This window comes from Coenobita brevimanus, chromosome 103 (assembly GCF_032717465.1).
Source record: "Coenobita brevimanus isolate Jiangsu-jjx chromosome 103, ASM3271746v2, whole genome shotgun sequence".
NCBI classification, from domain to species: domain Eukaryota; kingdom Metazoa; phylum Arthropoda; class Malacostraca; order Decapoda; family Coenobitidae; genus Coenobita; species Coenobita brevimanus.
The window spans coordinates 10,838,915-10,866,542 of NC_137056.1; the positions used below are offsets into that span (position 1 = coordinate 10,838,915).

A 27,628-nucleotide genomic window follows, 5' to 3' on the forward strand; every position below is an offset into this window, starting at 1 on the left:
AAATAATGCAAGAACAACTTGGCTATACAAAAATATTGGGTGAGGCGAGTGTGTTCTTTGATTATGGCATATCCTGCAGAGACTTGCTGGGTAATTATGCTGATCTTTAGTAGGAGAAATTTGTTTATTAGATAATTTGGTGAATTTATTTTGGCAGACTTTGAGCCTCAATCATACCAAATTGATGAGATTTTACTCTAGGTACTGTCTTGTAATGAGTTCCTGCTGTATATGCTTTTCTTACTGTTGAGGCCAAATTTTCTGTTTATATTATGAAGGGGAGGGTGGGTAAAGGAAAGCATAAAAGTACAATAGTAGCAAGAAGCCATCAGTAGACTACCAGGTGAAACTGACCATACCTGTATTGACTCATCATTCAAAATTTAAACTTCTTGACTTCCTCCCATGGGGAACACTATCTACTTGTGTGATACATGCTTCCATTTCACCAAGTCTCCTTTTCCAGAAGGTGGTAGGTAGGTCCATTCTTTGGGGGTGGGGGGGAACAGTGCAGCTCATCTTTAGCTTTTCATACATAAAACAGGTACCCTATCTGGCTAACCAGTTCTGTACTTTTGGTACAGTATTTCATGTGCATCCTCATTGTCCTTAACATGCCTACTCACACAATCCCTTACCATATCAAGCAGTCTTCTTTGCCTGCCATGCCTTCCTTATCCTTCATCCATATTTTGTGCTGAGTGGGTCCCTTTTCATCACTGAAGTGATACCCATTCATTGTGATCAGATAGAGTGAGAGAGAGAGAGAAAGAGAGAGAGTGTCAGTCAGTAAATATGGCAGGCCAGGATAGAACAAGATGCTAATATATCAGAGTGCAGAATGCTGGAAGATATGTGCATTTTCTTGTATCTGTTGCAGTCAGTATACCTTTGACAATATTGTCAAAGATTTAGGTGAGGGGAAGTTTCATGTCTCTAAATTTCCCATGCCCTTTTGAATATGGGTGTAGCTGGTATTCAGGTTCAAATGATGGTTTTTTAAAATAAATTGTTTAAAGCTGAATCATTCTAACTCATGTGTACATTGCTGATCACTTGATTATGGCATTGTGATAAACTTGATTATCTGTCAGAGTTGTGTGATAAAACTTATCTTCTCAGGACTGATTGTTAATTATATAAGACAACAGGATACTGGAAGACATTAGCTTGACTGTAAACGTTGTTGTTCTGTTGCCATTTAAGCTAGCTAAGTAGAGAATTGTGTCCTTTTTTACAATCTCCTTTTTTGTGTGTACCCTTCATACTTTGAATTGCTCACCTACCCAGCTCTGACACTGCATCATATTCAAGATCAAATCCACTGTGCAGTTGCATTGTTGTCTTTCATTATTATCTGCCACCAAACCTAGCTCCTCCAGTCAGATTTTTTTTTTTTAATTGTTGCTAGTAGATTTAGTAGTATTTAGTTTAGAGGAGCCCTTTTACACTTAAGGGTAGGATCCCTGTTCCACTGAATGGGTTAATCAAGGCAGTGCATCTTCCTCCAGTTCAAAAATTATATCCAAAGTCGAATCAGATGATTAAGGTATGCTGTAATGTAGCAAGAATTTTTAAAAATATTTCCTTATGTAGAATGGGTAAAGAAGATGGCCTGGAGGAAGAACTTGGGAACCTTGTTAGTGACTTTTTGTTTGTGCATGATTTCATGTATACTATTTTCTGTTAACCAATGGAAATAGGCTGGTCATCTGATTGATGGCATCAGTTAGTGCATTGGGCTCAGACTGTCATTGGAATCTGTTGTAATGGTGCTACCAAAATGATAAATCTTTGGGATTTTACTGCTGGAGTAGGCTACTCTCATTTCTATATATTGGTACATATGTCTGTTTTTATTTAATATTGTATTCTGTGGTAGATGGGGGCACCCATCATCCACTCACCCAGTATAGGAATGCCTCATGGTCTCAGTATGAGTGACAAGCCAAATGGTTTCCTGTACCCAGGAAACCATTTACTACACTGGGTGGCAACCATATAACTGGGGTTTTTGGCCGGGTTAAGTGTCTCCCAGATTCCCCTCACTAAAATCACTTAATCATGGCAAACGTTTCGGTGAGCCTCGGAGGGCCCAGTACCCAACCAAATGGGCAGATTTGCAAGACCATGTGGAATGTGAGAGGTGTGAATGAGAGCCAGAGGGTGGATGTGGTGAATGTGTTCAAGAGTGCGAGATATGCCGTGATGACATTGTGTGAAACAAAGATGAAAGGGTGTGACGTGTAAGAGTGGGAGGATGTGAAATGTGTAAGGTTGGGCATGAATGGGCAAGGAAGATGCAAGGAAGGAGTTGCTTTGTTGAATGAGGTGTGGCAGAGTGGAAAAAGGTATACCTGTATCTGAGCAAATTTGAAGGAGGGAGGAGGTGAGGTAGGCCAAGAAGAAGGCGGAAGGATATGGTGGATGAATGTGTGAGGAAGAGAGGTATGGAAGTCGATGAGGCGAGGGGACTGACAAGAGATCGAGCTAGCTGGATGAATGTCGTGAGAAGTACATGATCAGGGATTTGGCACCACTTTTTAATGTGACAGCATTTGGATTGACTCTATTGGATATGCTTATGTGAAGGTACAGAATGAGGTGAAAGTTTTTTGGCATATCAGATAGAGCCAGGATTCTGGGGGCTTGAATGATGAGTGAATGGAAGCGTGACCCATTGAATTGGGCAAACTTGGACCGTCTGGATGTTGCTACTCCTCACCCTGCCTTAGGGTGGGAAAGGAGGTCTGGATGATGATGATGATGATGGTGAATTGTATTCTGTGAGTATACACATCTCAGAACATATGAGGAAGTATGAATAGCTGAAAAAAAACATTAACTTTCTTGTGTAAAAAGTCTTTCTTATGACAGTTTGCCATAGGGTATATAGTACAAGATATTACAAGGGGATCAGGAGTGAAGGGGTTAAGGACATTGTCTTCATTTTTGACAAAAAAATCAGAAATTTTTTAATATTATGAGAAAATTCCAGGAAGTTCTGGCATCATTCCTCTGTTTCTGTGTGAAGTATTATAATCTTCAGAAATGTATGGGTGTTTTAAAAGTGCAGTTTTGTACTCCCTTATCAAGCACTCGACTGCAAACCTTTATGAGTTAGTAATCTTTTTTGACATGTTGCTCCTAAACTATTAGGGCTAGGAGGCTGCAATTTACATCAGTTATTGACCTGTATGAGTGATTGCCTGTTTTTAAGTTTCATCAGATTTTGCTCATTAGATTTTTATTTAGAGATTTTTTGTTAAAATTTCTAAATTATAAAATTTGCCTTGCAATGTGAAGTTAACACTAGACAGCCCATAAAATTTTCTGTAAATTCTGTAATTGGAATGTTTGTATAATGGTATGTTTCGTGTACAGAGCCTGCCAATCATCCAGGAAATTGGTAAAATAGGAAACTTAGATTTTCATCTATATAAATAAAAAAAAAATCACTGATATTCTTCTAATGCAGATATCATAAACTGTATATCCCAGTAATGAGAGGGGACCAAGTACCAACAAAACTCATAAGTTAGAGCGTATGCAGGACCGGACAAAGGACTTGGTAATGTGTACATGGAATGTAAGAGGAGCGAATGATGAGGTGAAAGAGAGAGAGAGTGTCCAGGTGCTTGAGGATGCGAAAGTGGATGTATGTGGAATAACTGAAACAAAATGGAGAGGAGAAAGTGTGAGAGAATGGGAGTATGGATGGGGTATATGTGCAGGAGTAGATGAGAATGAGAGGGCAAAGGAAGGAGTGTGTATAGTTGTGAGTAAAAGATGGAAGAAGAGCATAAGACAGTATGGATCAGTTGGGTCAAGGATTGTGTGGGTAAAGTTGAAAGTTGGAATACAAATGTGGGGGATTGTGTGTGTGTATGCGCCAACGCAAGATCGTGCTAGAAGAGTGAGAGAAGAGTTCTGGACAAATGTGGAAGTGTGCATGGAAAAGTTTGGAAGGAATGAGAGAGTGTTTTTGATTGGTGATATGAATGGTAAAGTTGGTAATGTGAAGGTGGATGGAATAGTTGGTGAGTGGGGTGTGCCTGCTGAGATAGATGAGAATGGGAGTGCGTTAGTGGACATTTGTGCTGGGAGGGGGTTGGTGATAGCCAATACCCTCTTCAGGCATAAAATGATCCACAGGTATACATGGCGAGTGATGAGAAGGGTGGGTGGTGAACTGAGTGAAAGGAAGGCAATGATTTTAATTATGTGTGTGTGGATGAAAGGATGCGAAGATGTGTAAAGGATGCAAGAGTGTATAGAGGTTGGGGGAGTGGACTTTCTGACCACTACTTGGTGGTGGCCAGAATCAATGTCCAATTAGAATGGAGGAATAGAAGAAGGGAAAGACGAGAGGAAGGAGTAGTTGCAAGGAGAGTGGAAAGGTTACAAGAGGATGAGAAAAAGGCAGAGTATAAGAGAGAAGTGGAGGAACGATTGGGCAAATATGAACTGGAGCAGATGGGAGACGTGGAAGGTGTGTGTAAGATATTTACAGAAGAAATATGTGCAGCATGTGATGTGGTGTGTAGAAGGAAGAGAAGACGGAGGGGGGTGCAAGGAACAGCGTGGTGGACAGAAGAGGTGAAACAGGCTGTGGCACAAAAGAAGAAAGCATACAATGAATGGTTGAGAAATAGGGGCGTGGAAGAAGTTGAGAGGCGGAAGAGAGAGTTATATGTGGAAAGGAAGAGAGAGGTGAAGATATTAGTAAGAGAGAGTAAGAAGAGAGTGGATGAGGAATTTGGAAGGAATTTGAGTGTAAAGTGGAGGGACTGTAAGAAAATGTTCTGGAGAGAAGTGAAAAGAGTAAGACAGGGTGGAAATGAAGTTAGCAGGGGAGTGAAAGATAAAAATGGTAGATTACTAGTGGAGAAGGGAGAAAAAGTGAGCAGATGGAGAGAACACTTTAAGGAATTGTTGAACGTAGAGGATGGAAGTAATGCGAGTATAAGTGGCTGGGGAATGGCTGGGAGAAGGAGGGAGGTGAGAAGACAGGAAGAAATTAGTAGGATAGAAGTTGTGGAAGCAATGAAGAAAGTTAAATCGGGGAAAGCCCCAGGAATTGATGGAGTGTGTGGTGAAATGCTGAAGCATGGGGAGAGATAGTAGTAGAATGGATGTGGAAGATGTGCAGATTGGCCTGGGAGGAAGGTAGAGTCCCGGAGGATTGGAAGTCAGGTATAATTATTCCCTTGTACAAAGGAAAAGGGGAAAAGAAGTGTGTGGTAACCATAGGGGCATTTGTCTTCTTAGTATAATAGGAAAAGTGTATGGTAGGATACTTATAGACAGAGTAAGAGAAAGAACAGAGAAATTAGTTGGAGAAGAACAGGGAGGCTTTAGGAAGGGAAGAGGTTGTGTAGATCAGATATTCATTCTTAGATCTTTAGTGGAAAAGTTTCTAGAGAAGGGAAAGAAGTTGTATGCGGCTTTCATGGATTTGGAGAAAGCATATGACAGGGTGGATAGACAAGGATTGTGGAAAGTGTTAAGAATATATGGAGTAGATGGGAAGTTGTTGAATGCTGTGAAGAGTATGTACGATGGTGCGAAGGCTGCAGTGCGTGTGGATGGTGAACTAAGTGAATTTTTCTCTTTGAAAGTTGGTTTGAAACAGGGATGTGTCATGTCTCCATGGTTGTTCAATCTGTACATGGATGGGGTAATAAAAGAGGTACAAGGTAGGGTAGTGGATGTTGGAGTGGCCCTGGTGAGAGAGGATAGTGTTTGGAAACTCCTGTACTGTTGTTTGCAGATGATACTGTGTTGTTGAGTGAAGACGAAGGGGAGCTGCAAGGCTTGGTGGATGAGTTTGAGAGAGTGTGTAAGAAACGGAACCTAAAGGTGAATGTAGGGAAGAGTAAAGTGATGGTCTTTGAGAGAGGTGAAGTCAGTGAATGTACAGCGAGGTTGGATGGTGAGGAATTGGAAAATGTGAGTACGTTTAAGTATTTGGGTAGTGTGATGAGTAAGGATGGAGGTTTGGAGGGTGAAGTGCTTGAAAGGGTACAGCAGGGAAGAAAGGTTGCTGGTTCCTTGAAAGCAGTGATAGGAAACAGGGAAGTGAGCATGGAAGTAAAAAAGTTACTACATGACAGTATTGTGATACCAACTCTAACGTACGGAAGTGAAGCTTGGACATTGTTGGAAGGACACAAGTCAAGAGTGAGAGCAGTGGAAATGAGTTATTTAAGAGGAGCCTGTGGAGTCACGTGGAGAGACAGGCTGACGAATGAGGATATAAAGGAACGTTGTGGTGTGGATGTGGATGTGATAGGAAGCGTTGTGAGGAACACACTGAGGTGGTTTGGCCATGTGGAGAGGATGGAGGGTGAAAGACTGACAAAGAGAGTGTATGTGAGTGAGGTGGAGGGTGGAAGAGGGAGGGGGAGACCGAGGATGAGATGGAGGGATGGGGTGGAGAGGTATATGAGAGAGGGGGGTGTGAGTTGGGAGCAGGGCAGTGAAATGGCGGGGGACAGGGCGACTTGGAGGCGATTTGTTTGTGGCCACCCCAAACGGGATTGAGGCGTCAGGCAATAGATAGATAGATAGATAGTATGCAGTCATGGTAGGTAAAAAAAAAAAAAAAAAAACTAGAAGAGAAATGGAAGCGAAACCACTTCATAAGCTTGACGGTTGTTTTTGAAAACCATTTATTTTTAACATTTGAACTCCATTAGCTCCTAAACTAATAAAGCTAGAGAAAAAAGGTACGACAGGAAACCCCATAAAATTTAGTGTCTATATATATACATAGGCTGCATTCCTCAAAGAAAGGGAGGTAGCCGAGACAGGACAACACACTCCCAATACTGTATACTTATCTACACACATGCATTCATTCGCATCTTAGCCCCAAGGGGAGAAGGGACAGATCCTCACCGCACCACACCGCACGAGGGTCAACTGTGCAGTTCAATCAGCGACATCCGCAGCAGGGCCCGACAGCAGAGCTGGTTTACCCCTGCCACATTATAATGGACCCATCCCCTTACCCGCACCTGACCTGACCAGCTGATCAGACCAAGTACAGGAAAATATCCCCTCAGGGCTGCATGATCATTAATTCATTCACAATTTCTCTCCAGTCATTCCTATCACACAGCCACTCTTCCTTGCTCAACAGACATCCCTCTTGCATCCAACACTCTTGTCACACTGTCCATCCATCCTGTTTGTGGTCTTCCTTTCAGCCTTACACCTCTCACATCCGATCCAGTTATCTTTTTCACCAGTTGCTCATCATCCATTCTCTCCATTTGCCCAAACCTTCGCAACACCCCGTGCTTAACTCTGTCAGCCATCTCCCGCACAACTCCAATTCTCCTTCGCACTTCATCATTTCTCACTCGATCCATACGTGTCACTCCACACATACTTCTCAGACACCTCATCTCCATTACATTCAAATTTTTCCTCCCAGCTACACCCATATTCCATGTTTCAGCTCCATATAATGCAGTCGGTACCACAACACCCTCATACAGCCTTCTCTTTACATCCATTCTAAGCAAACGATATCTAAACACTTTTTACATTCTTCGTACTTCATTCATTCTAAACTTCACTTCTGCATCAATTCTCGCAGCAACATGTGACCCTAAATACTTAATACACTCTACCTCCTCAAGCAACTCTCCATTCAAATCTATATTCATCCTCCTGCTATCTACCGACCTCGTACACTTCATCACTTTACTCTTTTTCTCGTTTACTCTCAGTTTCCTCCTTTCACACACCCTTCCAAACTCCTCTACCAACTGTCTCAATCTCTCCACTGAATCAGCCACCAGTGCAGTATCATCTGCAAACAGCAGGTGATTCAGATTCCACTCACTGCCATCAGCATTCACCAGACTCAAACCTCCACCTGACACTGTTGCATTCACCTCCCTTACAACACCATCCATATAAATATTTAATGACCAAGGCGACATCACACGTCCCTGCCGCAGCCCCAATCACACGGTAAACCAATCACTCACAGTGTTTCCCACTCTTACACAAGCTCTGCTATTTCCATGAAAATTTTTCACTCCTTTTAGTAACCTACCAATAAGTCCATACAATCTTAAAACAGTCCACAAAGCCTCCCTGTCAATTCTAGCATACACTTTCTCTAAATCCATGAACACGCGAAACACAGCCTTACCTTTCACGAAATACTTTTCACACACCTGTCTGGCTGTCTCACAGCAAACACCTGATCCACACATCCCCTCCCTCTCCTAAAGCCACTCTGCTCATCACCAGTCGCTCCCTCTGTACCCTCTCTAACTTTCTTAACCCTTAAAACTTGGGGCGTCGCGTTTGCAACGCTCGCCAAAAAGGACATAACGGTGGATTGTCGCGTTTGCGATTCGAGTTAATTTTGAATAAACGCGGGCAAGGATGTTCCAGCTGGTATTGTCTATCAGTACCACCACCCTTTAGCTACAATTAGCATACTTTACCTTTGTACTACTGACCTCCGTTGTTCCCAAGTATCGCGTTTTTCCCCCCTCCCCAGTTGTCACACTAGCTTTTTTTCGCACGGTTTGCCCCTGTTTAGTGTCAGTTTACCGCAGGCTTTCAAAGTGACATTATGGCGAGTTCTAGCTCTTCCGAGTCAGTGCGAGCAGCCGACAGGAACGAGAATAAAGTGACGGGCGTAAGGCAGAATAAAAAGCGCGCTGCGGTGATCTTTTGGAAAGTAATATGATTGAAAATAATGTAGTATACGTGTTTTTAGCTGTGAAAATGGAAATGTTTGTTGAGTGACGGGAAGACCGCCGCCGCGCTGCATGTCGGCCATACACTTCGTTGATTTTAGCCTTATTTATAGTGCTTATTGTACAAATACGGATTCCAAACTACCTGTACGTTGTAGTATAAAGTTTACTGTGGCAGAATGAGGCTGTGGTAGAGGGGAAACTGGGTTGCTGGGGGTGTGACAGTGAAGATTTTGTTACCCAACTTTGCAAGTCTCCACAAGTCCTTGGGTAGTCCACGAAGGCTCAACACCTGTCTCTGGAGAAAGCTGAATGTAAGTACTATCTGCCATACCAAGTATAATGTTCTAGGGTTCATCTCTGATTTTTGGCTAATATTTTCCTACAGGTACTCAGACCGCGATCGAACCCCACCACCTGGGGGGGGGGGGTCGGCTGTCCATTGTCCGCGCATTAAGGGTTAATTAACACCTTACCTACAGTGCTCAACAGACGTATACCCCTAAAGCTAGTACTGTACATTCATACTTATCACCTTTACCTTTATACAGTGGAACCACACAAGCACTTGCCCAGTCAGCTGGCAACATACCTCTCACAAAACACGCATTCAACAATCTTACTAACCACTCAACAATAAGCACTCCACCACCTTTCATGCATTCCACAGCACACCCATCCATACCTGCAGCTTTCCCTGTTTTCATCTCCTTTACTGCCTCCTGCACTTCCTTCATTGTGATCAAAGAATCATTCAACTCTCCCAACACATTTATTCCTTGCAACCTTCCATCTGGCACAGTCTCAACCTTCCTTTCCACCTCTGCATTTAACAATCTTTCAAAATACTCTGCCTATCTCTTCCTTACTTCATCCATCTCAGTAAACATCCTTCCATCCTCTGCTTTTACTCGCACTTCCTTCCCAGACTCTCCCTTTTGCACGCTCCTCACCTCCTTCCAAAACATTTTCCTGTTCTGTTGAAAATTCTCTGTCAGCCGCCTACCCCACCACTCATCTGCACTTTAGCATCACACACATCCCTTCTCACCCTATTCCTCTTTTCCTTATACCTCTCATATGACACCTCATCCTTCCTCTGCAGCCACACTTCATATGCATGTCTCTTCTCAGCCACAGCCATACTTCCTTGCACCACCATTCACTTCCTTTTCTTACACCACCACCCACTCATCTCACACCACACACCTCATCCGCATGCCCCACCACAGCACTCATAAACAACTGCCATTCCTTCTCCACACTGCCATTCTCGTGATCTTCACTGCATTCCACTCATCTTTCAATTTCTCCTGATACTCTATCATTTTCTCTCTTTTATCCAAATCACTTTCAAAACCTCCCTGCCACACCCAACTCTCTTAGCTCTCACCCATCTCTTACCTACTCTCAGCATTCACTCCACCAGGTAATGGTCAGGCATACCTCCACCCTCCCCTCTCAAAACTCTCATTTCCAGCAATCTTCCTATTACATTCCTGGACACAACCACATAGTCCATCAGTGCTCTGTCAACAACCCTTCCACTTTTCTGTCTTACTCATGTATACTTATAAATATCTTTCTTCTCAAACAGGGTATTTCCGGTCACCATCACTTGCTCAACGCACATCCCTATCATTTGTTCCCCATTTTCATTTCTTCTAGGCACACAATGCTTACCAGCTACATCTTCAACTGCTACATTTCCCACTCTAGCATTCAGATCTCCCATCATTACCGTATTTACTATAAATTCTCTTATTGGAATCTTTGTATAATGATATGTTTGCTGTACAGAGCTTGCCCAACATCCAGGAAATTGGTAAGGTAGGAAACTTTGATTTTCTTTAATAAATAAATATATATATCACTGATATTCTTCCAATGCAAATACAGTAGTCCCTCATTTATCTGGATGTGTCCATTATCTGGATGCTGGATTTTGGCTCTATTAAACCATTATTTGAATTTATTTGCTATTATCCGGATGTAAAAGTCTCAGAGACCTTCGGCTGGCCAGCCAACATGTTCAAACATTAGGTATCTTAGCCGCTGGGCTTGAGCTGTAAGTAGGAAGTACTGTAGTCCGTAACCCACAGCCAGAGCTAAAATGTACATCCGCCCCTATACTGAATGGTCAAAGTCGCGTGTTCATCCTATCACTCCCAATGAACCTCCAGCACCTGAGTAATACGACTGTAACCCACAAGTGGTGTCAAAATGTCTGTACGCATTCCCCACAGAATGTCCATTATCGCGCGGCCATGGGAGCTAAGTCTTTCCCAACTGCCACCTCCATCGAACACAGACCACAAGCCATGAGTACGTATTCAGGAACAGCAGTTGTCTTCCTCACTACAGAAGGTCGAAAGTCCCCTGGTCATGGTGAGTTGTGTTTCTGCATGGCCACTCAGCATCTAACAGACCACAAGCCACGAGTAAATGTACAGTAAAAGCACCCCTCCGCCTGTTGACAGAAAGGGGAGACTCCTGCCCACAACCTCACTTCTCCCCCACTCCTGTCCTTCCTCCATACCCTCCTGGCTTCCCCCTTACTCCCTCAGTCCCTACCCTCCTCCTTGTTGATAACGCTGACTCAAGAGTTTTCAAGTTTTTTTGTGATTTATTTGACTACTATTGGTCGTAACGAAATTCCGCAAAATCCACGAGAAAGCTCATAAAATTCTGCATCTCGACATATGCTTAACTTTTGGAAGGTGCTGGCAAAATTTTGCACTAGGATGGTGGGAAGTTATATGAAGGTAACTTTTACTCTTGAACACTTTATTCTTGCTATATTTCTGTACTTTTACTTGTCAGTTTTATGTGTTTTTGTTAGCTTATCCTATAGTATAAACACAGTGAAGATGATGGTATACCATTTATACCAATATAACCAATTTCCGGTGGCATAATTGGCCATGAATTTTTTTTTGAGTCCCGGGAGCCATCACTCGTCACAGACAACAGAATATCAAACCGTCATCATTTTTTTGTGTGTGGATTTTTGTTGTTATGCAAGCTCTCTTGATGTTTAGCATTAATATGGATAATCCTATGTGTGTTTTGATGTCTAAATATAGCAGATTGGCTTGGAAACTGCCAAAATTAGGAGAGGTACTGTACATACGGTCGTGTATAGGTCGAGTATTTTTTGGTTTTCAATGTTTTTTTTTTTCATGGTTTTCTTGGTGTTTAGAATTACTTTGGATATTCCTGTGTGTGTTTTGATGTCTAATTATGGCAGATTGACCTGAAAACAGTGCCCAAATAAGGAGAGGTACTATGCACACAGTGGTGTATAGGTAGGGTGTGTTTTGGTTTCAGTGTTTTTTTTCATGATTTTCTTGGTGTTTAGCATTACTTTGGATATTCTTATGTGTGTTTCGATGTCTAAATATGGTAGATTGATCTGAAAAGAGTGCCAAAATTAAGAGGAGTTCTGTACATGAAGTGGTGTATATATAGGATGTTTTTTGGTTTTCAGTGCTTTTTTTTCCTTATTGTTTTCTTGGTGTTCAGCATTACTTTGGATGTTCCTCTGTGTGTTTTGATATCTAAATATGGCAGATTAACCTGAAAACTCCCAAAATCAGGAGGGGTACTACATATGCAGTGGTGTATAGGTAGGGTGTTTTTTGGTTTTCAGAGTTTTTTTCGCATGGGTTTCTTGGTGTTGAAAATTATTTTGCATAATCCTGTGTATGTTTTGATGTCAAAATATGGCAGAGTGGCCAGAAAACACTGCCAAAATAAGGAGGGATACTGTACATAAAGTGGTGTTTAGGAAGGGTGTTTTTTGGTTTTCAGTTTTTTTCCTGCATGGTTTTCTTTGTATTTACCATTACTTTTGATATTCCTATGTGTGTTTTGATGTCAAAATATCCCTGAATGACTGGAAAACACTGCCAGATTATGCATAGGTACTGTACAAATAGGTTAGGTATAGGTTGGAGGTGGCTATAGATAGGGCTCTGGGTATGGTAGGGGAATAGTGTTCATTAACCGGATGTTGCCACTACCCGGATATGCCTTTGGCTTTATTATGTCCTGGTAAATGAGGGATTACTTTATCATAAAACGTATTAGAGAATCTGTATAGCAACTTTTTATGATTAGTTTCAAACATAGGAAGCCAAATTTTATGCATTAGTTTAGGAGCATATTAATTTTGTATAGATACAGTAATTTAGAAATTTTAGGCAAAAAATCTCTATATAAAATTTAATAACTGAATTTGATGAAACTTATACACAAACAATCCCTCATATTGGTAAAAAACTGATGTAAGGTGCAACCTCCTAGCCCTAATAGTTTAAGAGCAACATGTCGAAAAAGACAACGCTGTTAACTTCTCCATGGCTGAGCATCTGTAATTTGTCGGGACCCACTGGCCGACCCTATGGCCGATTTTTGAAGTTTTGAAAATTTATTTATTTATTTTTTTCTTTGCCAAATTGAAGAGGAACCTCAGATGCACTATGCAGTACAATTTTGAGCATCCTAGGCCCATCCTGAGCCATGCAATTGAACACGGAAGTTGCACAAATTTAGGCAGCTGATATCACACACACTTAGGTACAGTATTGCTGATGCAGCATCGCAGTTTTTTTTTTTTTTTTTTTTTTTTTTTTTTTAAACAAAAAACATTGTCGGTGGAGCTGAAATGGTGTGAAATGACTGGATATGTGTATTTTGAATTTTTTCAGTATATAATATGCGAGGTTTGAATTTGAAAATGAAATAACATGAATTCATTTTACATTTTTCGGTGTTTATTATGTTTATGATAGTATCAAGAGTATCAGCTTGTTTTTGTAGTCTGGGTGTTGGAATTTGTTGGAAAAAGGAGGCAAGAGTTTCTATTTTCAGACCTAAATGAGATAAATGCTATCCCTTGAGTGTATGGGCTGGACAGTGAGGGTTGAAATGCGAGACGACTTGAGATTCGCACCGCGCACGAGCTGATTGGCGGGAAGGGAATGGAGGCCTTTCCACCCACAAAAACGTCACGTGAACACGGAAAACTTTCCTATTATGTTTGCAAAAGGTAAAGAATATGTAAAATGATCCAAAACAGTGCAACAAACGTGAGCAAATAGGTAAAGATTTAAAAAAAAAATTTTTTTTTTTTTTTTTTTTTTTTTTTTTTGCTTGTATTTATTTATAACCCTAAACAGGGTGGTTGTGTATGTCTCACAAAGGAGGAGAAAGATGATATATTTTGTCTGGGTCGAGATAATGAGTGTAACTGTGTGTCGGGCTTGCAACGATGAAGTACTTGCCGCCCACCTAAATACTGCTGCTCCTGACGTCATCTCCACCTCTTACTCACACGGCCCCTTCAGACTGAGGCCTGGGTCGAGTGGGAGTAGAGGGGGAGAGGAGGAAGGCAGAGAAAGGAGGAGTGAAGAAGAAGACGGATGTTGGGCAGGCAAATGTGGAGCGGGGGACGATAGGACAATGGATCACCAGCGTCAGAAGTTCCTGAAGGCAGCATTTAAAACACTCCGATGTAAGCATGGTGCTGAGGTTTTGGCACGTGCCCAGCAGGTGTGGAAAAGAGCACAGGGAACTGGGAGACACTGAGGGCTGGAGGGAATTGCAGAGGAAAGGGAAGATGAAACACAAGAACAAATAAAGTGAATAAGGGAGTGATGGGAGAAGGAGGGTGGCTATGTAAGGAGGGTGACTATGTGAGGGGCAAAAAACACCCAGGACGTAGATTAATAATAGCTCTTGAGGGGCTGGGGTGCAGAGGCTAATGTACTCGGAGTGCCCTAGAGTCCCGGGGGTGGCTGTCATCTGTGAAATCTCCACCCATAATGCTGTGCCAGTGGGTTAGAGCAGAAGGTGTATACTGGGATGGAGTATGGTGTATTAGTGACTCAGTATCCGTATGGAGGTGTATATAAGCACGCTCATGAGAGAGATGGAGCTAGAGAGGGTTTGGCAGTCAGACAGAATTGTCGTGTCCAGCTGGGACAGACGGGCAGAACTCAGCCACGACCATGGGCTTCGCGGTGCTGGTGGGTAGAAGTATTTGAAGAATAGTCTTGCGGGAGAGTAATGCAAGGTGAATAAGTGCCGTTAAAGCAAAGTAAAGCACTGGCAGTCTCTACTCAGAAAAACCAGCAATATTATTTGGCGTGTATGTTCCAGGTTTTGGCGAATATTGATTAAGAGTAAGACTTATAACATTTAAGTGAACCTTTATCACTCACAGATGGTTGTCTAGTCTTTTTGATAAGTAGACTGAAGTCATATATTGCTATCAAGTTAAGTACTTAGTTGCTGTTAAGTCATAAATAACCGACTGAGATTTCCCTTGTGTTGGGATGAGGCTCGGAATACTAAGTTAATGCTATAGCTGTGTAACTTGTTTCTGAAGTAGTGTAAATACTCTGTAACAGATTTTTAGAAATTAAAGTAAAAATTGTTTCTGTGTTTTGTAACCTTAGTGTGGAACTGTTAATTTTTGGAAGTCCGGGAGGGAGTCTGGGGCAGAAAGGGGTATTTGATATCTTGTTGTCCTAACCTACGAGGTTGTAGGCCCCCTCTGGGCTTGTCTCCACACTCTCTGCTGCTACTGTCACACGCTACCAACTACTCATTAGTGGCAGCCGTTCACCGTACTTGGCGAGACTGAGTGCGAAGCATACCAAGGGTTATGTAGAGAGTTTAGGATATGACGTGTGTGTTTAGGCATGGGCACGAGCAAAAAAATCGTGCACCAACTCGTTACGGCAGCAGGCGCTGAACTGACAGATTGGGTGTGAGGGAGTGTAGTGAAGGTCATTCCCAAGATGTCCGAGATGCTCATTCACTTCCCAAAAATTTTCACCGTTTTCTACAAGTCGCACTGTAATGAATAATCCAAACAAGTATAACAAACCTGAGGATGTAGGTAAAGATACAAAAAATATATATATCTATAGCTTTCTCTTATTTTCATGTCTTTTGTTTATGACTGTATTTATTTATAAGTGTAAACAGGGTGGTTTTGTGTGTGTCGCAAGGGAGGAGAGAGATGGTATTTTCTGTCTGGGTCGAGATAATGGGCGTAGGTGTGTGTGTTTAGGTATGACCACGAGCGAAAATCGGACGTCCACTCATCACAGCAGCAAGCGCTGAACTGACAGATGAGGTATGTGGGAGTGAAGTGTAGGTCAGTCTCAAGATGCCTGAGATGTTCGTTCACATCCCGCAAATTTTTGCAGTTTTCTACGAGTCACGCTGCATTGACACTGGTGGCCACACTATGGTAAAATGTCATTCAACACCGGCAGCCATGGAGGAGTTAAATGTATGGTATTAGCCTGTGGTAGTCTGTTCCCATGTTCCTGCACCATAAAGGGGATAAGACAGAAGTGATTGTTACCTGTTTAATATTCTCAGTTATACTATCTATTTATCTATTTTTTTTTTTTTTATGTGTCTGACTCTGGGCATAGGCTTCACAGCCTGCTATCAAGGCCCAGCAGTCCTCCTACATACCATACACCTCTACATGTCACCACTTCGGCACTAACACCCACCGTCCATATTGAATACATGCTAGGGCTGTCTCATACAGGACTGGTGTATTGGTATTAGTGGGGGTATAGCCCGACACCGTAATCCCGCAAAGGGTGGCCGCAGACAAAACACTTCCAAGTCGCTCTGTCACCCACCATTTGACTACTCTCCCCCCAACTCACTCCCCCCCTCCCTCATATACCTCTCAACTCCATCCCTCCACGTCATCCTCGGTCTGCCCCTCCCTCTCCCTCCCTCCACCTCACCTACATACACCCTCTTAGTCAGTCTTTCGTTCTCCATTCTCTCCACATGTCCAAACCACCTCAGTGTATTTCTCCTAATCTTCTCAACCACATCCACATCCACCCCACAACGTTCCTTCACTTCTTCATTCGTCAACCTGTCCCTCCATGTCACTCCACACGCTCCTCTTAAGTAACTCATTTCCGCTGCTCTCACTCTTGTCTTGTTCCCCTCTTGCAAGGTCCACGCCTCGCTTCCATATGTCAGGGTAGGGATCACAATACTATCATGCAGTCACTTCAAATTAATATGCTTGGCTGTCAATACAGAAACTTTATTTTAACACAGACTCCTCTGATTCACTCTTAGAATAAAACCATCATATTTAACAGGAGTAGAGTACTAGAGTTTTCCCAGTCATCAAATGGTCAGTGGTAACAGAGTTTACATTCAGGCTCTTTTGACTCTTTCCCAGTAAAATCAATTTCATCATCTGGTATTAATAAAAGAAAGCATGAGAGACTGACGAAGAGAGTGTATGTGAGTGAGGTGGAAGTGGGGGAGAGGGAGGGGGAGGCCGAGGTGAGAGGGAGGGATAGGGTGGAGAGGTATATGAGAGAGGGGGGTGAGAGTTGGGAGCAGGGCAGTGAAATGGCGGGGGACAGGGCGACGTGGAGGCGATTTGTTTGTGGCCACCCCAAAAGGGATTGAGGCGTCTGGCAATAGATAGATAGATAGATTAGAGAGGAAGTGATCATGAGAGAGTTGAACTTGTAACATTCTTATACTTAGTCCATTATAACTTGGTCTAAAACTGTCATCTCTCCATCTTGAATACAGAACTGTACACTAGGATATTGTGATGGTCATGAAATGGTATAGAAAAGATGTAGAGCTGCAGTATTATTATCTGATTTTCCTATTGAACCACACCAGATCAGCTAGAAAAGAAGAAAAGTTTTTGCCAGGTTAGGGTGAATAATTTTTTTTTTTCACAGTTCTGTCTTGGTGTCTCAGTTACAAATTGCACTCTCATGAGCCATAGCTTTTGCTCACCTAAATGTACCCATATCTGGAAGAATTTTTAGGTAGGATTTCACACAGAACAAAGATCAGTTGTCCAGTGTTAACAGTGTGTTCAAATACAGTAACAATAAATTTTGTGAACCAAAGCCAGACCCCACATTGAGAGCCTCATATATTGAAAAGATTTATAAAAACACAAAGCAAAGCTTTAAGAACAATAACAGGATGTATAAAGACCACAAATATAGATCACTAGCACCAAGAAACCAAAGCATTCCCAGTCAAAGACCACGTAAATGAGAGGAACACAATTTAATGCTTCAGCACTGAATCCATCCTACCCCTGTAACTTTGTACTGCATCACTCTTTGCCACAGTGAAGTAGAAAATTGAACAACTTCCCAGTTCCACAGAGCAGGTCTCAACAGCATCCTTCTTTTTCCATCCAGCACTACATTTTGCAAATATATACATTCATTTGTTCATTCATTCACTGTCCAATCCATTTTAATTCTCTTGATTCCATTCCTAGAAGACTTCATGTTCTCACCAAATTACGGAAAAGTGAAGAAATTTTCATAACTAAATCGGACAACAGTAATATAATGGTTATTCTTTATGAAAGTGAATATGAAAATAAAATGAACCATCTTTTGAGTGATACCACATCATATGAAAAATTTCAGTCCTCCCCTTTAAAGAGACTTGTATCAGCATTTCACAAGAACGCAAAAGAAGTGTTGAAAATGCCCAATGTAGATGTCAATAAGTTCATTCAGATCAACCCAAAATTATCATATATGTATGGATTAGCAAAGGCCCACAAAGATAATATTCGATTGCGTCCCATAATTTCACTGTGTGGGTGTTTACTTATAAGTTATCACAGTTTGTTGCCAACAAATTAGCCTTTGTAGTAGGTACGCAATCCTCGGCACATATAAAGAACTCTTCGGATTTTATGGACAAAATTAAATCGCTTGATCTTTTCTCCGATAAAATGGTTAGCTTCGATGTTGATTCATTGTTTACCAAAGTTCCCAGTAAGGATGTTTTGGAATTTCTGGCTAGCAAATTGCCAGAATGTGATCTTGATCTGGGTATACCAGCTGACTGTTTTATAGAATTTGTAAAATTATGTGTGACTTTGAGTGCACTTTCATTCAGCAACAACTCTTCATGCAGCGTTTTGGTATGGGTATGGGTTCTTCATTGTCACCCATTTTAAGCAATTTATATATGGAATATTATGAAACAGAACTACTGCCTTGAGTTTCTTGCCTTCAACTCATTTGGTTTCATTGTGTTGATGACGTATTTTCATATTGGCCTACAACAATTGATGCTTTTGATGAGTTTTTTACACACCTGAATAATCTTGCTCCCTCCATTGAATTAATGTTCAGTGGGAGAACTGGGGTGTTCCTTTTCTTGATGTATTGGCGGCGAAGAAAAATCATTCCCTTAGCTTTAGGGTGTATAGGAATCCAACCAGTTGTTCTTTCATTATTTTATGTATCATCAGTCTGTCACGAAGTTGTTATCTCATCAGTGTTCATTAGAGCCCTTAAAATTTGCAGCCCAGAACATATACATGAAGAAAATAATCTTATTAGGGAAATACTGTATTTCAGTACTTAAGGTACAGTATCCCCCATGGTTCATCAAAAAAACATAACTTAAAACTAGGCAGTTTTAGTACATACCTAAAAACCCCACCACAGAAAAGAAACACTTCCTTATTTTGCGTTTTGTTGCAGACTTGAATGTGTTTAAGTCAATAGGTTACAATGGCGATGTAAATATAGTCTTTAAGTATACCTCCACCATCAAATCAGTGTTAGTAAAGAACAAATGTATAGCATATTCAGAAGCAGACATATATAAAATTCCTTGCCAAGGTTGTGAACTAGTTTGCATAGGAGAAACAGATCGAAGTTTGGAAACACGGATCAAGGTACACAGATATGCCATGAAAACCTATAATTTGAATAATGCGATATTTAATCATGTTTGTGAAGTCAACCACAGCATAGGCTGGCAAGCTAGCCTTCTACTGTATAAAAGTCATGACTTTTGGAAATGAAAGATTATTGAAGCCATGTGTATCCAAACATACAAGAATTTCAACATTAGTGAAGGCATGTACAAGCTAGATCCTGTAACGAGGTCCTTAGTGGAATTGTCCCTTCCCCCACTGACACTGGTGAGGTTAGACAGGAATTACACCTGTCTGGTGGTGTCCCCATTTTCCTCCTTGGGGAAATCCCTGCTTACAATCCACCCAATCCCACCTCATCTCTACCCAACCCTCCCCCACACACATGCATAAAAAGGAGTCCTTGTATTGTCAAACTGTCATTCCTTCTCCCTTTCTTGACCACTTTAGATGGTGGCAGTGTCCACCAAAACTGTTTGGTAAATGTATTCTGTCTACAAGTGTGGGTTTTATTCACCATCTTTGATTATCATGCCAGAGTGATTCATCCAGCCACCTAATCCAGTGTTGCCTCACATGGAGTGTAGGAGCCCAGGGTTAGGCAAGATGATCCTGACATTTAAGATGAGAGTGACCAGCCTCACTCATCCCTGAGTGGCATTACATAGGAGTAAACCCCACCCACCCATTGGATATAAACCTGCACTGGCTAAATCCGATTGGAGTGCCTTAATTGTCCACTAAACCACCAGGCACCATAATTTGGCCATATGGTTACCATTCACCATAGTAAATGGTTCCCTGGTGTACAGGAAACCATTTGGCGTGTCATTCAGAGTAGAGTCATCTGTAGACAGAAGGAAGAGGAAAGAATGAAGGAAAGAAAGACAGAAGAGGAAGGATGGAAATAAGGAAGAGAGGAAAGGGCAGGCACCCGAGAGCAGCACTACATTGAGTGAGTGGATAGTGAGCACCCACACCAACCACAAAAATACACAAAGATATTGTCACCACAGCCATTCAGAACTTCCAGTCAAATAGCACCTTTCATGACTCCCCACTAAATATTTATCTCACAAAAATTGCCCTTCCAAAAGATACTTGAGTACACTATGATGTGGCCATCACCCTTCTCCACATCATTGCCAACACAAAATAGAACACAAATAATATACTGTACCTGCACTGTAATGCAGTTTCTTATACCATAGAACAGTTGCTCATTTTATGCACCTCACTTTCATGGCACAACGATCCCTCAGTATAATCTTGACAAAAGATCTCAGTGAATTCAATGTTAAAGTGGCTGGTTTCCTGCAATCCTCAAGAGTTTGTGTCCAGATGAGCCTGGGACCACAACAAAAACAAAAACAAGTTGGTATTTCTAAGCTTTTCTAGATTGCATGGGGAATAGTTTGTGAAGCCATTTACTTTTGCAATCTAGAAAAGCTCCAAATTGCCAACAGCAGGTCATTGTTTACAGAGAAACCCTAGTTATAACTTCCCGTCTGTCTGGGATGGGATTAGAAGATGAGTAGGAACTATGGCTTATGACTCTATCTTTGAGAAGTTTATTGTGTAACTTGTACCTATGTTTGCCCTTTCTCTGTAGCTGATCCTTTTCAACGACACCAAAGACACAGGAACTCTGGACCCATTGCTCGACGCCACTTACTACATTCCGGCGTCAGACTTCAGCTGGGTGATGAACATGTCCAGCAACAGTAACAGCAGCCATGGGGGAGAAGCCAAAGTCACGCTCCACACCACAGCCTACCTTGGGGACTTGCTTCCTAATGATACACAGATAGTCATAAAGGTTTCCCACACCGTCATCTCATTATTTAAATATAAGTGTGGCTATTAGTTTCAGAGAGTGATGATGAAACAGATGTCTAAAGTTAATGAATTATGAGTGTAATTTTTACAGCTGATTACAAAGAATGAAAGGGAAGTGGAGGAAAGATTTAGGAAATGGAGAGACGGAATGGTGCACAATGGTTTAAGAGTGTATGTGAATAAAACAAAAATGATGATATCTAGGGCTGGTGGTGGTACTGTCAATGCATATGGAGTGTGGCCATGTGCAACTTGTGATGAGGATGCGGGAAGTAACTCATTCTTACACAGTGTTTGTGATAAGTGGGATAAGAGATAGAAGAGTTATCAGAGGTAGACTATGAAATAGTGCTGAATTTGTGTGTGCAGTGTGTCGAGGAGAGCATGTAGAGATTGCTAGGCATGATAGGATTGACCTTGCTGGAGAGTCTCATGAGTGTGTGGAGGAATTTTGTTATTTGGGGGACATATTATGCACTGGAGGTAGGGCTGTAGCTAGCTCTGTGGCTGGAGTAAGGAGTGGTTAGAGGAAGTTCAGGAAGCTGTTGCTTCTCCTACCATTGCAAGGGCTCTTCCTTTGCGCTAAGGGATCTTTGTATGCGGCATGTGTTGGGAGTGTAGTGCTGGATGGTAGTGAGACATGGGCAGCAAAGGAAGAGGATATTCGTAAGCTCAAAGAGACAGAAATGACAGTGATTAGAAGGATGTGTAGAATGTCCTTGAATGTGAGTCTTTTGGGGGATAGGTTTGCAATTGAAGAGTTGAGAAAAAGGATGGAACTGGAGTGTATTGGTGTTGTGATGAGGAGGGGTAGATTGAGATGGTTTAGACATGATGAGAGGATGGAAAATGACAGTTGGGTTCAGAAGGTGAGAAGTGTGAACATCAAGAGTAGGGTTGCAAGAAGCAGACCAAGAAAGACCTGGGACATGGCCATAGAGCATGACCTCAGGGTAAGGGACTGAATAGGGAGGTTGCCCGATTGAGCAGCGTGGACAGTCACCATTAGGTGACCAAGGCCGACACATGCAAGCTTGTTGGAGCCTTTATAAACAGTTTAGTTCGACTAGTATGGAATACAGTATGTGGAGAGAGAGACAAATACGGATATTTAGGAGCATTGTCATACTGTGTTTGTGTGAATATGCCAGAAAGTGTTAGGATGCATAACTTGATGATTTGACCCTGTTAAGTACTTGGAGAGTGTGAGACTGACTGAGAGAGAGTATGTCAGTGAGGTGGAGAGAGACAGGGAAAGGGAGACCGAGAATGAGGTGGAAGGATGAAGTGGAGAGTTATGTTAATGAAAGTTATGTGTGGTGGAGGGAAAACCATTTGATGGTGGAGGACAGGGTGATTTGGAAGTGATTTGTTCATGATCACATGTTAAATTAAGGCAGTTGGCTATTGATAGATAAATTTTTAGTTTGCCCCTCTCTTCCTGATTCAGATTTACTGTGTATGGATACCAGTAATTATCAATTAACCCAGACTTACCAGTATATTGAAGCATTTCTGTGTCAAATTTTACTGAAATATGGCAGACCTGGTTGAATAACTCAGTTTAGTAATATTAACTTCCCGCAGCCCATGGACATTATTGAAACTGAATACGGTTATTTAGGATTAGCCAAGATTAAATACAGTATATGTTATAAGGCATCCTTGGGATGAGCATATTAGCTAAGATTGTTTCTATCCCTTTCAGCCTAAGATGTTTTGTTCTTAAGCAGGAAGAAATAGAATGAAAAACAAGACAACCCCAAACTGGAATGTTGGCCAGACATGTTGAAATGTGTGTCATGTCTGCAAGACACTGAATTTAATTTAGCTGTGATTAAAGTGAAATACTGTAGTGTCAGCTTTCTGAACATTGTACAGTATAATAATCAGAACCAAAGTTAACGTAGGTGCATCCACCCTAACAATATTTTAGTATGCCATACAAAACCAGAAGCTGCAAAATTAATTCTCTCCTCATTGTCAGGTGTCAGGGTATGGGGAGGATGGTGAAGGAGGGGAGCTGCCCAAACTACTTCACACACCCAGCTCAGCACAAGTTGACCTCACACTAAGCAAGCTTGTCTTCGATGTTCATGATGGAGAGAAGTCAGTGGCATTTCCTCCTCTTTAAATTTTTTCCCTCCATATCCAGAACATCATTTTAATTTGTAGGAAAGTTATACTGGGGTAGCATCAGTTTCAGAAAAAAAAAAGTAATTGCTACTTCCACATTACTCCCTTGAGGTGTAACGTCTGAGGTTAGGCAAAACCCCTTCAGCTCAAGGATGTTATTTTTTTCTTGATACTACCAAGCAATTTTATTTAGTTCAGGATAGGATTTTTTTAACTGAGTAGAATAGATGTAACCTTCACTCTTCCTTTCATTGTGTTGAGATCCATCATAAGTTGAATCCAGTCGTCTGGTAGTAGTGTGATTAAAATGAAAAATATGCTACTGGATTGAAAGGGGTAAGGGGGTATAACCAACATTTTTCCCATAGTGACATTACAGGAAGCCCCCTGTATATTAAGCCACTCTTTGCCGAAGTTCAGCTTAAAGAAGCTTGTGAGCTTACAGAACAGTCTTCTCATAAACCAGATAAAGTTCATTATCTAGTGTATCGCTAATGCAGCTAACTGATCAGTTGATGGTGTCAGTTTAGCTTTACCTAGCATTGTGCATTCTTCACTGTCTCAGTGACTGGAATAGTTTGATGATTTGAATGTTGTTAAAACAGACGTTACTGGTCTTCCACGAGACCCACCAGCATATCATAAAAGTACCCCCCATTTGTCTCCTCACACCAGTCCTAAATAAGAAAACTGTAGCATGTAGTGTTTTCATTATAGACAGTGTGTATTAATGAGAAAATTAGTGATGTGAAGGTGTGTGGCTTGTAGGAGGACTGCTGGGCCATAGGGAATAGGCTGTCAAGTAAAAAAAAAAAAATAATAATAATAATAATAATAACGGTACAGTACTGTAATATATCTAACAAACTAGCGCAGGTTTATAATGACCCTAAATTTGTAAATTAAGATGTTTGTTGAACATCAGATTTTAACAAAATTTGGATTTAACTGATCACTCTTCCCTCCACATTCTCCATCCATGCGTCATCCATATTTTTTTTTTTTTTTTCCCACAAGTGTAGGAGCCCAGGGCAAGGCTACCCAGTTCTGAAATGTAAGGTGAAGGTGACCAGGCTTACTGGCTCCTGAGTGGCATATGTGAGCAATAAACTCCAGCCATCCCTATGATACAAACCTTTACAGGTTCAATGCATTTCGTTTCGTTTTGTTTTTGAAGGTTCCAACATGCTTGCAAGTGTTGGCCTTGGTCACCTAATGGCGGCTCTCCATGCTGCATGATCCGTGGCAGCCTCCCTGTTCAGTCCCTTGACCCTGAGGTCACACTTAATGACCCCATCCCATGTCTTTCTCGGTCTACCCCTCGCAACCCCACCCCCAGTATTAACACTTCTCACCCTCTGCACCCAGTTATCATCCTCCATCCTCTCCACATGTCCAAACCATTTCAATCTATCTCTCCTCATCACAACACCAATACACTCCAGTCCCATTGTACCTCTTAACTCTTCCATCCTAAACCCAGCTCCCCCAGGCCTTTCACGCAGGGATGCACTGCACATCCACCTAATCATTGTCATTTCTGTACGTTTGAGCCTGCGAATATCCTCTTACTTTACTGCCCAGGTCTCACTACCATACAACATCACACTCCTGACACATGCTGCATGCAAAGACCCCTTAGCACGTAGGGAGAGTCCTCTCAGTGTCAGGAGAGGCAACAGATCCCTGAACTTCTTCCAACCACTTCTCACCCAAGCCACAGAGCTAGCTCCAGCTCCACCTCCAGCACATTTGGAGTGCCTAAACCCACTATATCACCGGGAGTTGTCATTTGGTTTTATGGTCACCACTTATCATAGGAAATGGATATCATGGTTTATAGAAACCATTTAATTTGTCACTCAGGTGAGGGTCACATGAAGGCAGCACAACATTAAATGAATGATGAGTACCGCCACCACCACTGCCAGACCAAAAAAGTCTACAGTCACCTTGTAGGGATCGAAGCCATGCAAGGCCATCACTTCAGTCCAGAGGAAGACCGTATGCTTTACTTGGACACATGGATCGGAAAGGAAAGAGGCTTCTGTAACAATGCCCTTCCATCCTGTACTGTAGAATGGACAAGGCTGATTGCAAGACAATTGCCAGGCTGTGGAGCTGCCACATCGCACTGTATAAATACTGGTACCTGCATGCAATAGTTCACAGGCTGCTACATAGAATTATGTGCCTCTTACATCAGGGTAGTTTCTGACAGGGAGAACTTTAGTTTCAGAGTGTTAATGAGCTGTGGAAGTGGTTTTGGTGTAGCCAGTTGTGATGCATAGGGCTTTGTCCTCCATGGCTTGCAAGGTGTTGCAGTGAGTATTAGATAGGATGGGAGCTCATGCTGAGGAAGCTTAGGACAAGACTGATTTAATGTGCTGATTTTAGAGGGTGGATTCCCCCCCCCCCCTAAGTCTGGCCCCATAGTTTCCCTGAGCACATTGAGTCTGAGGGTGCACTGCACTGCCTTTTGATGTCTTGTACATGATCCTTGGAGGTGAGCCCAGTGTCACACATTATTCAGAGGATATTAGTGGAGGTGTAGCACATATACTTTGGTAAGTGACCTCTGGTCGTGTTTATTACTGGTGATGAATATGGTGGTGGATATGACTATGGGTGTTGTAAGCTTGTGGCTTGCAGAGCAATGACCCCTCTTCAGTCTAGCCATTACATCCTTAGCCCACTAGTCATGTCTCTCATCAGAGAGGTTCTCCAGCCGTTGCTTGAACGTGATATCAGTGCCCCTATCTACAATTGTACAGTTTGACCTGCACCCACCTGTGTGGGTTTTTACTGTCTTTCAGCTTACACTCTTTCCCACACAGCAGACAGTCTCACTTGAAATCAGTCACTGCATTGGGACTTCAACAACCATTTGGAAACACCAGTGTTAGCCGGTGTAGACTTTCTCTTTCTCTGTCCACTGTTTCTACTCATTGATGTATAGTTACAGTAACATGATTTGTGAGCTAGAATATCATTTCTTGAGAGTGTTGTATGCAGTTCATTGTGTTTCACTTTGCTCGTAGCGACGATCTTCAGCACTGCCACAGTCTTGAATGTCTGTAACACTCCCTTGGCGTTACACAGACTGAAGAAGCACTTCCCCTCTCCAGCAGCCATGATGACTGCGACAACCTGGGGTACCGCAGGACTGATGGTGGGATGCTGATCGCTCCGGCTCGTCGCACTCTGAAATGAGGAAAAAAGTTGTAAACCACTGAACCACGAGAAGATAACAAATGAAATATACAGTATTTGGTCCATAGAGGTGATTTGCTGAGTCATGTTCAAATTTGACCTTTGACCTCTGATTTGACCTTGAATTTCTGTTCAAAAAATAACTTCAGAAATGGACTCCCCACCCTCTAAAACCCCTAAAAAATAATATTACACAAACCTCTTTATCATTAAGATCAGAAGTTGAACATTCAGGATGACGGCAGCAGCCATCTTGATTTCTGAGGAATGCTCAACGTTGCACAATTAGCAACCAAGCTAATTTGGCTCTCCTAACCATATAGAACACATTTCTTTGAAAAATGTTTGTAGTAGTAAACATTGCAGCGTCAGCATTTTTGGCAACTCGACTCTGGTAATTTACAGAAAAATTCCTTTTCAACATGGTGGTAGGTGTAGGTGACCATTATCCACTCACTTGATGTAGTGCTGCCTACTTCTTCCTTCACCTTTATCATTCATTTTCTGTGTCGTCCCTCCTCTCTTCTTATTTCTCCCATCTTTCCTCTTACCTTTTATTACTCTTCTTTCCCTTTCAGGTAACTTTATGTTGAGTGACATGCCCAATGGTTTCCTGTAACCCAGGAAAGCATTTACAACCCTGGATGCTAATCACATAACTAGCCCATACATATTCCTTGCATGTCAACAAGTGGGTTGGCAGAGAGCTGGTGCCCCTCCTTGTAAAACAACTAACTCAAAGTCAAATGGCCACCCCATAAGGGATTGTGGCTTCCAGCTATAGATAGATAGATAGATGGAACATTTCAGTGCTGCCTGTAAAGTTGTTTGGATAATTTCACCTTATTTACAATACCAGTTGTGAGATTTTTGGAGCATCTCCAGCATGTAATGAATGTACAGCCACAGCAGAATGTCACTTCAAAATGAGATACAGGCCACAAGTTCACACTTTAAAATAATTTGGCATTAAATC

At 41.9% G+C, this 27,628-nt stretch overlaps 1 protein-coding gene across 1 annotated transcript in view; it reads left to right on the plus strand.

The window, feature by feature from the left end:
* LOC145415599 (glycosylated lysosomal membrane protein A-like) overlaps positions 1-27,628 on the plus strand; it is a 177,466-nt gene that overhangs the window by 37,121 nt on the left and 112,717 nt on the right. The window contains exons 3-4 of the mRNA XM_080284823.1: positions 21,077-21,283; positions 23,291-23,412. Coding sequence (XP_080140949.1) covers positions 21,077-21,283; positions 23,291-23,412 — 329 coding nt within the window. The remainder of the gene's footprint in view (positions 1-21,076; positions 21,284-23,290; positions 23,413-27,628) is intronic.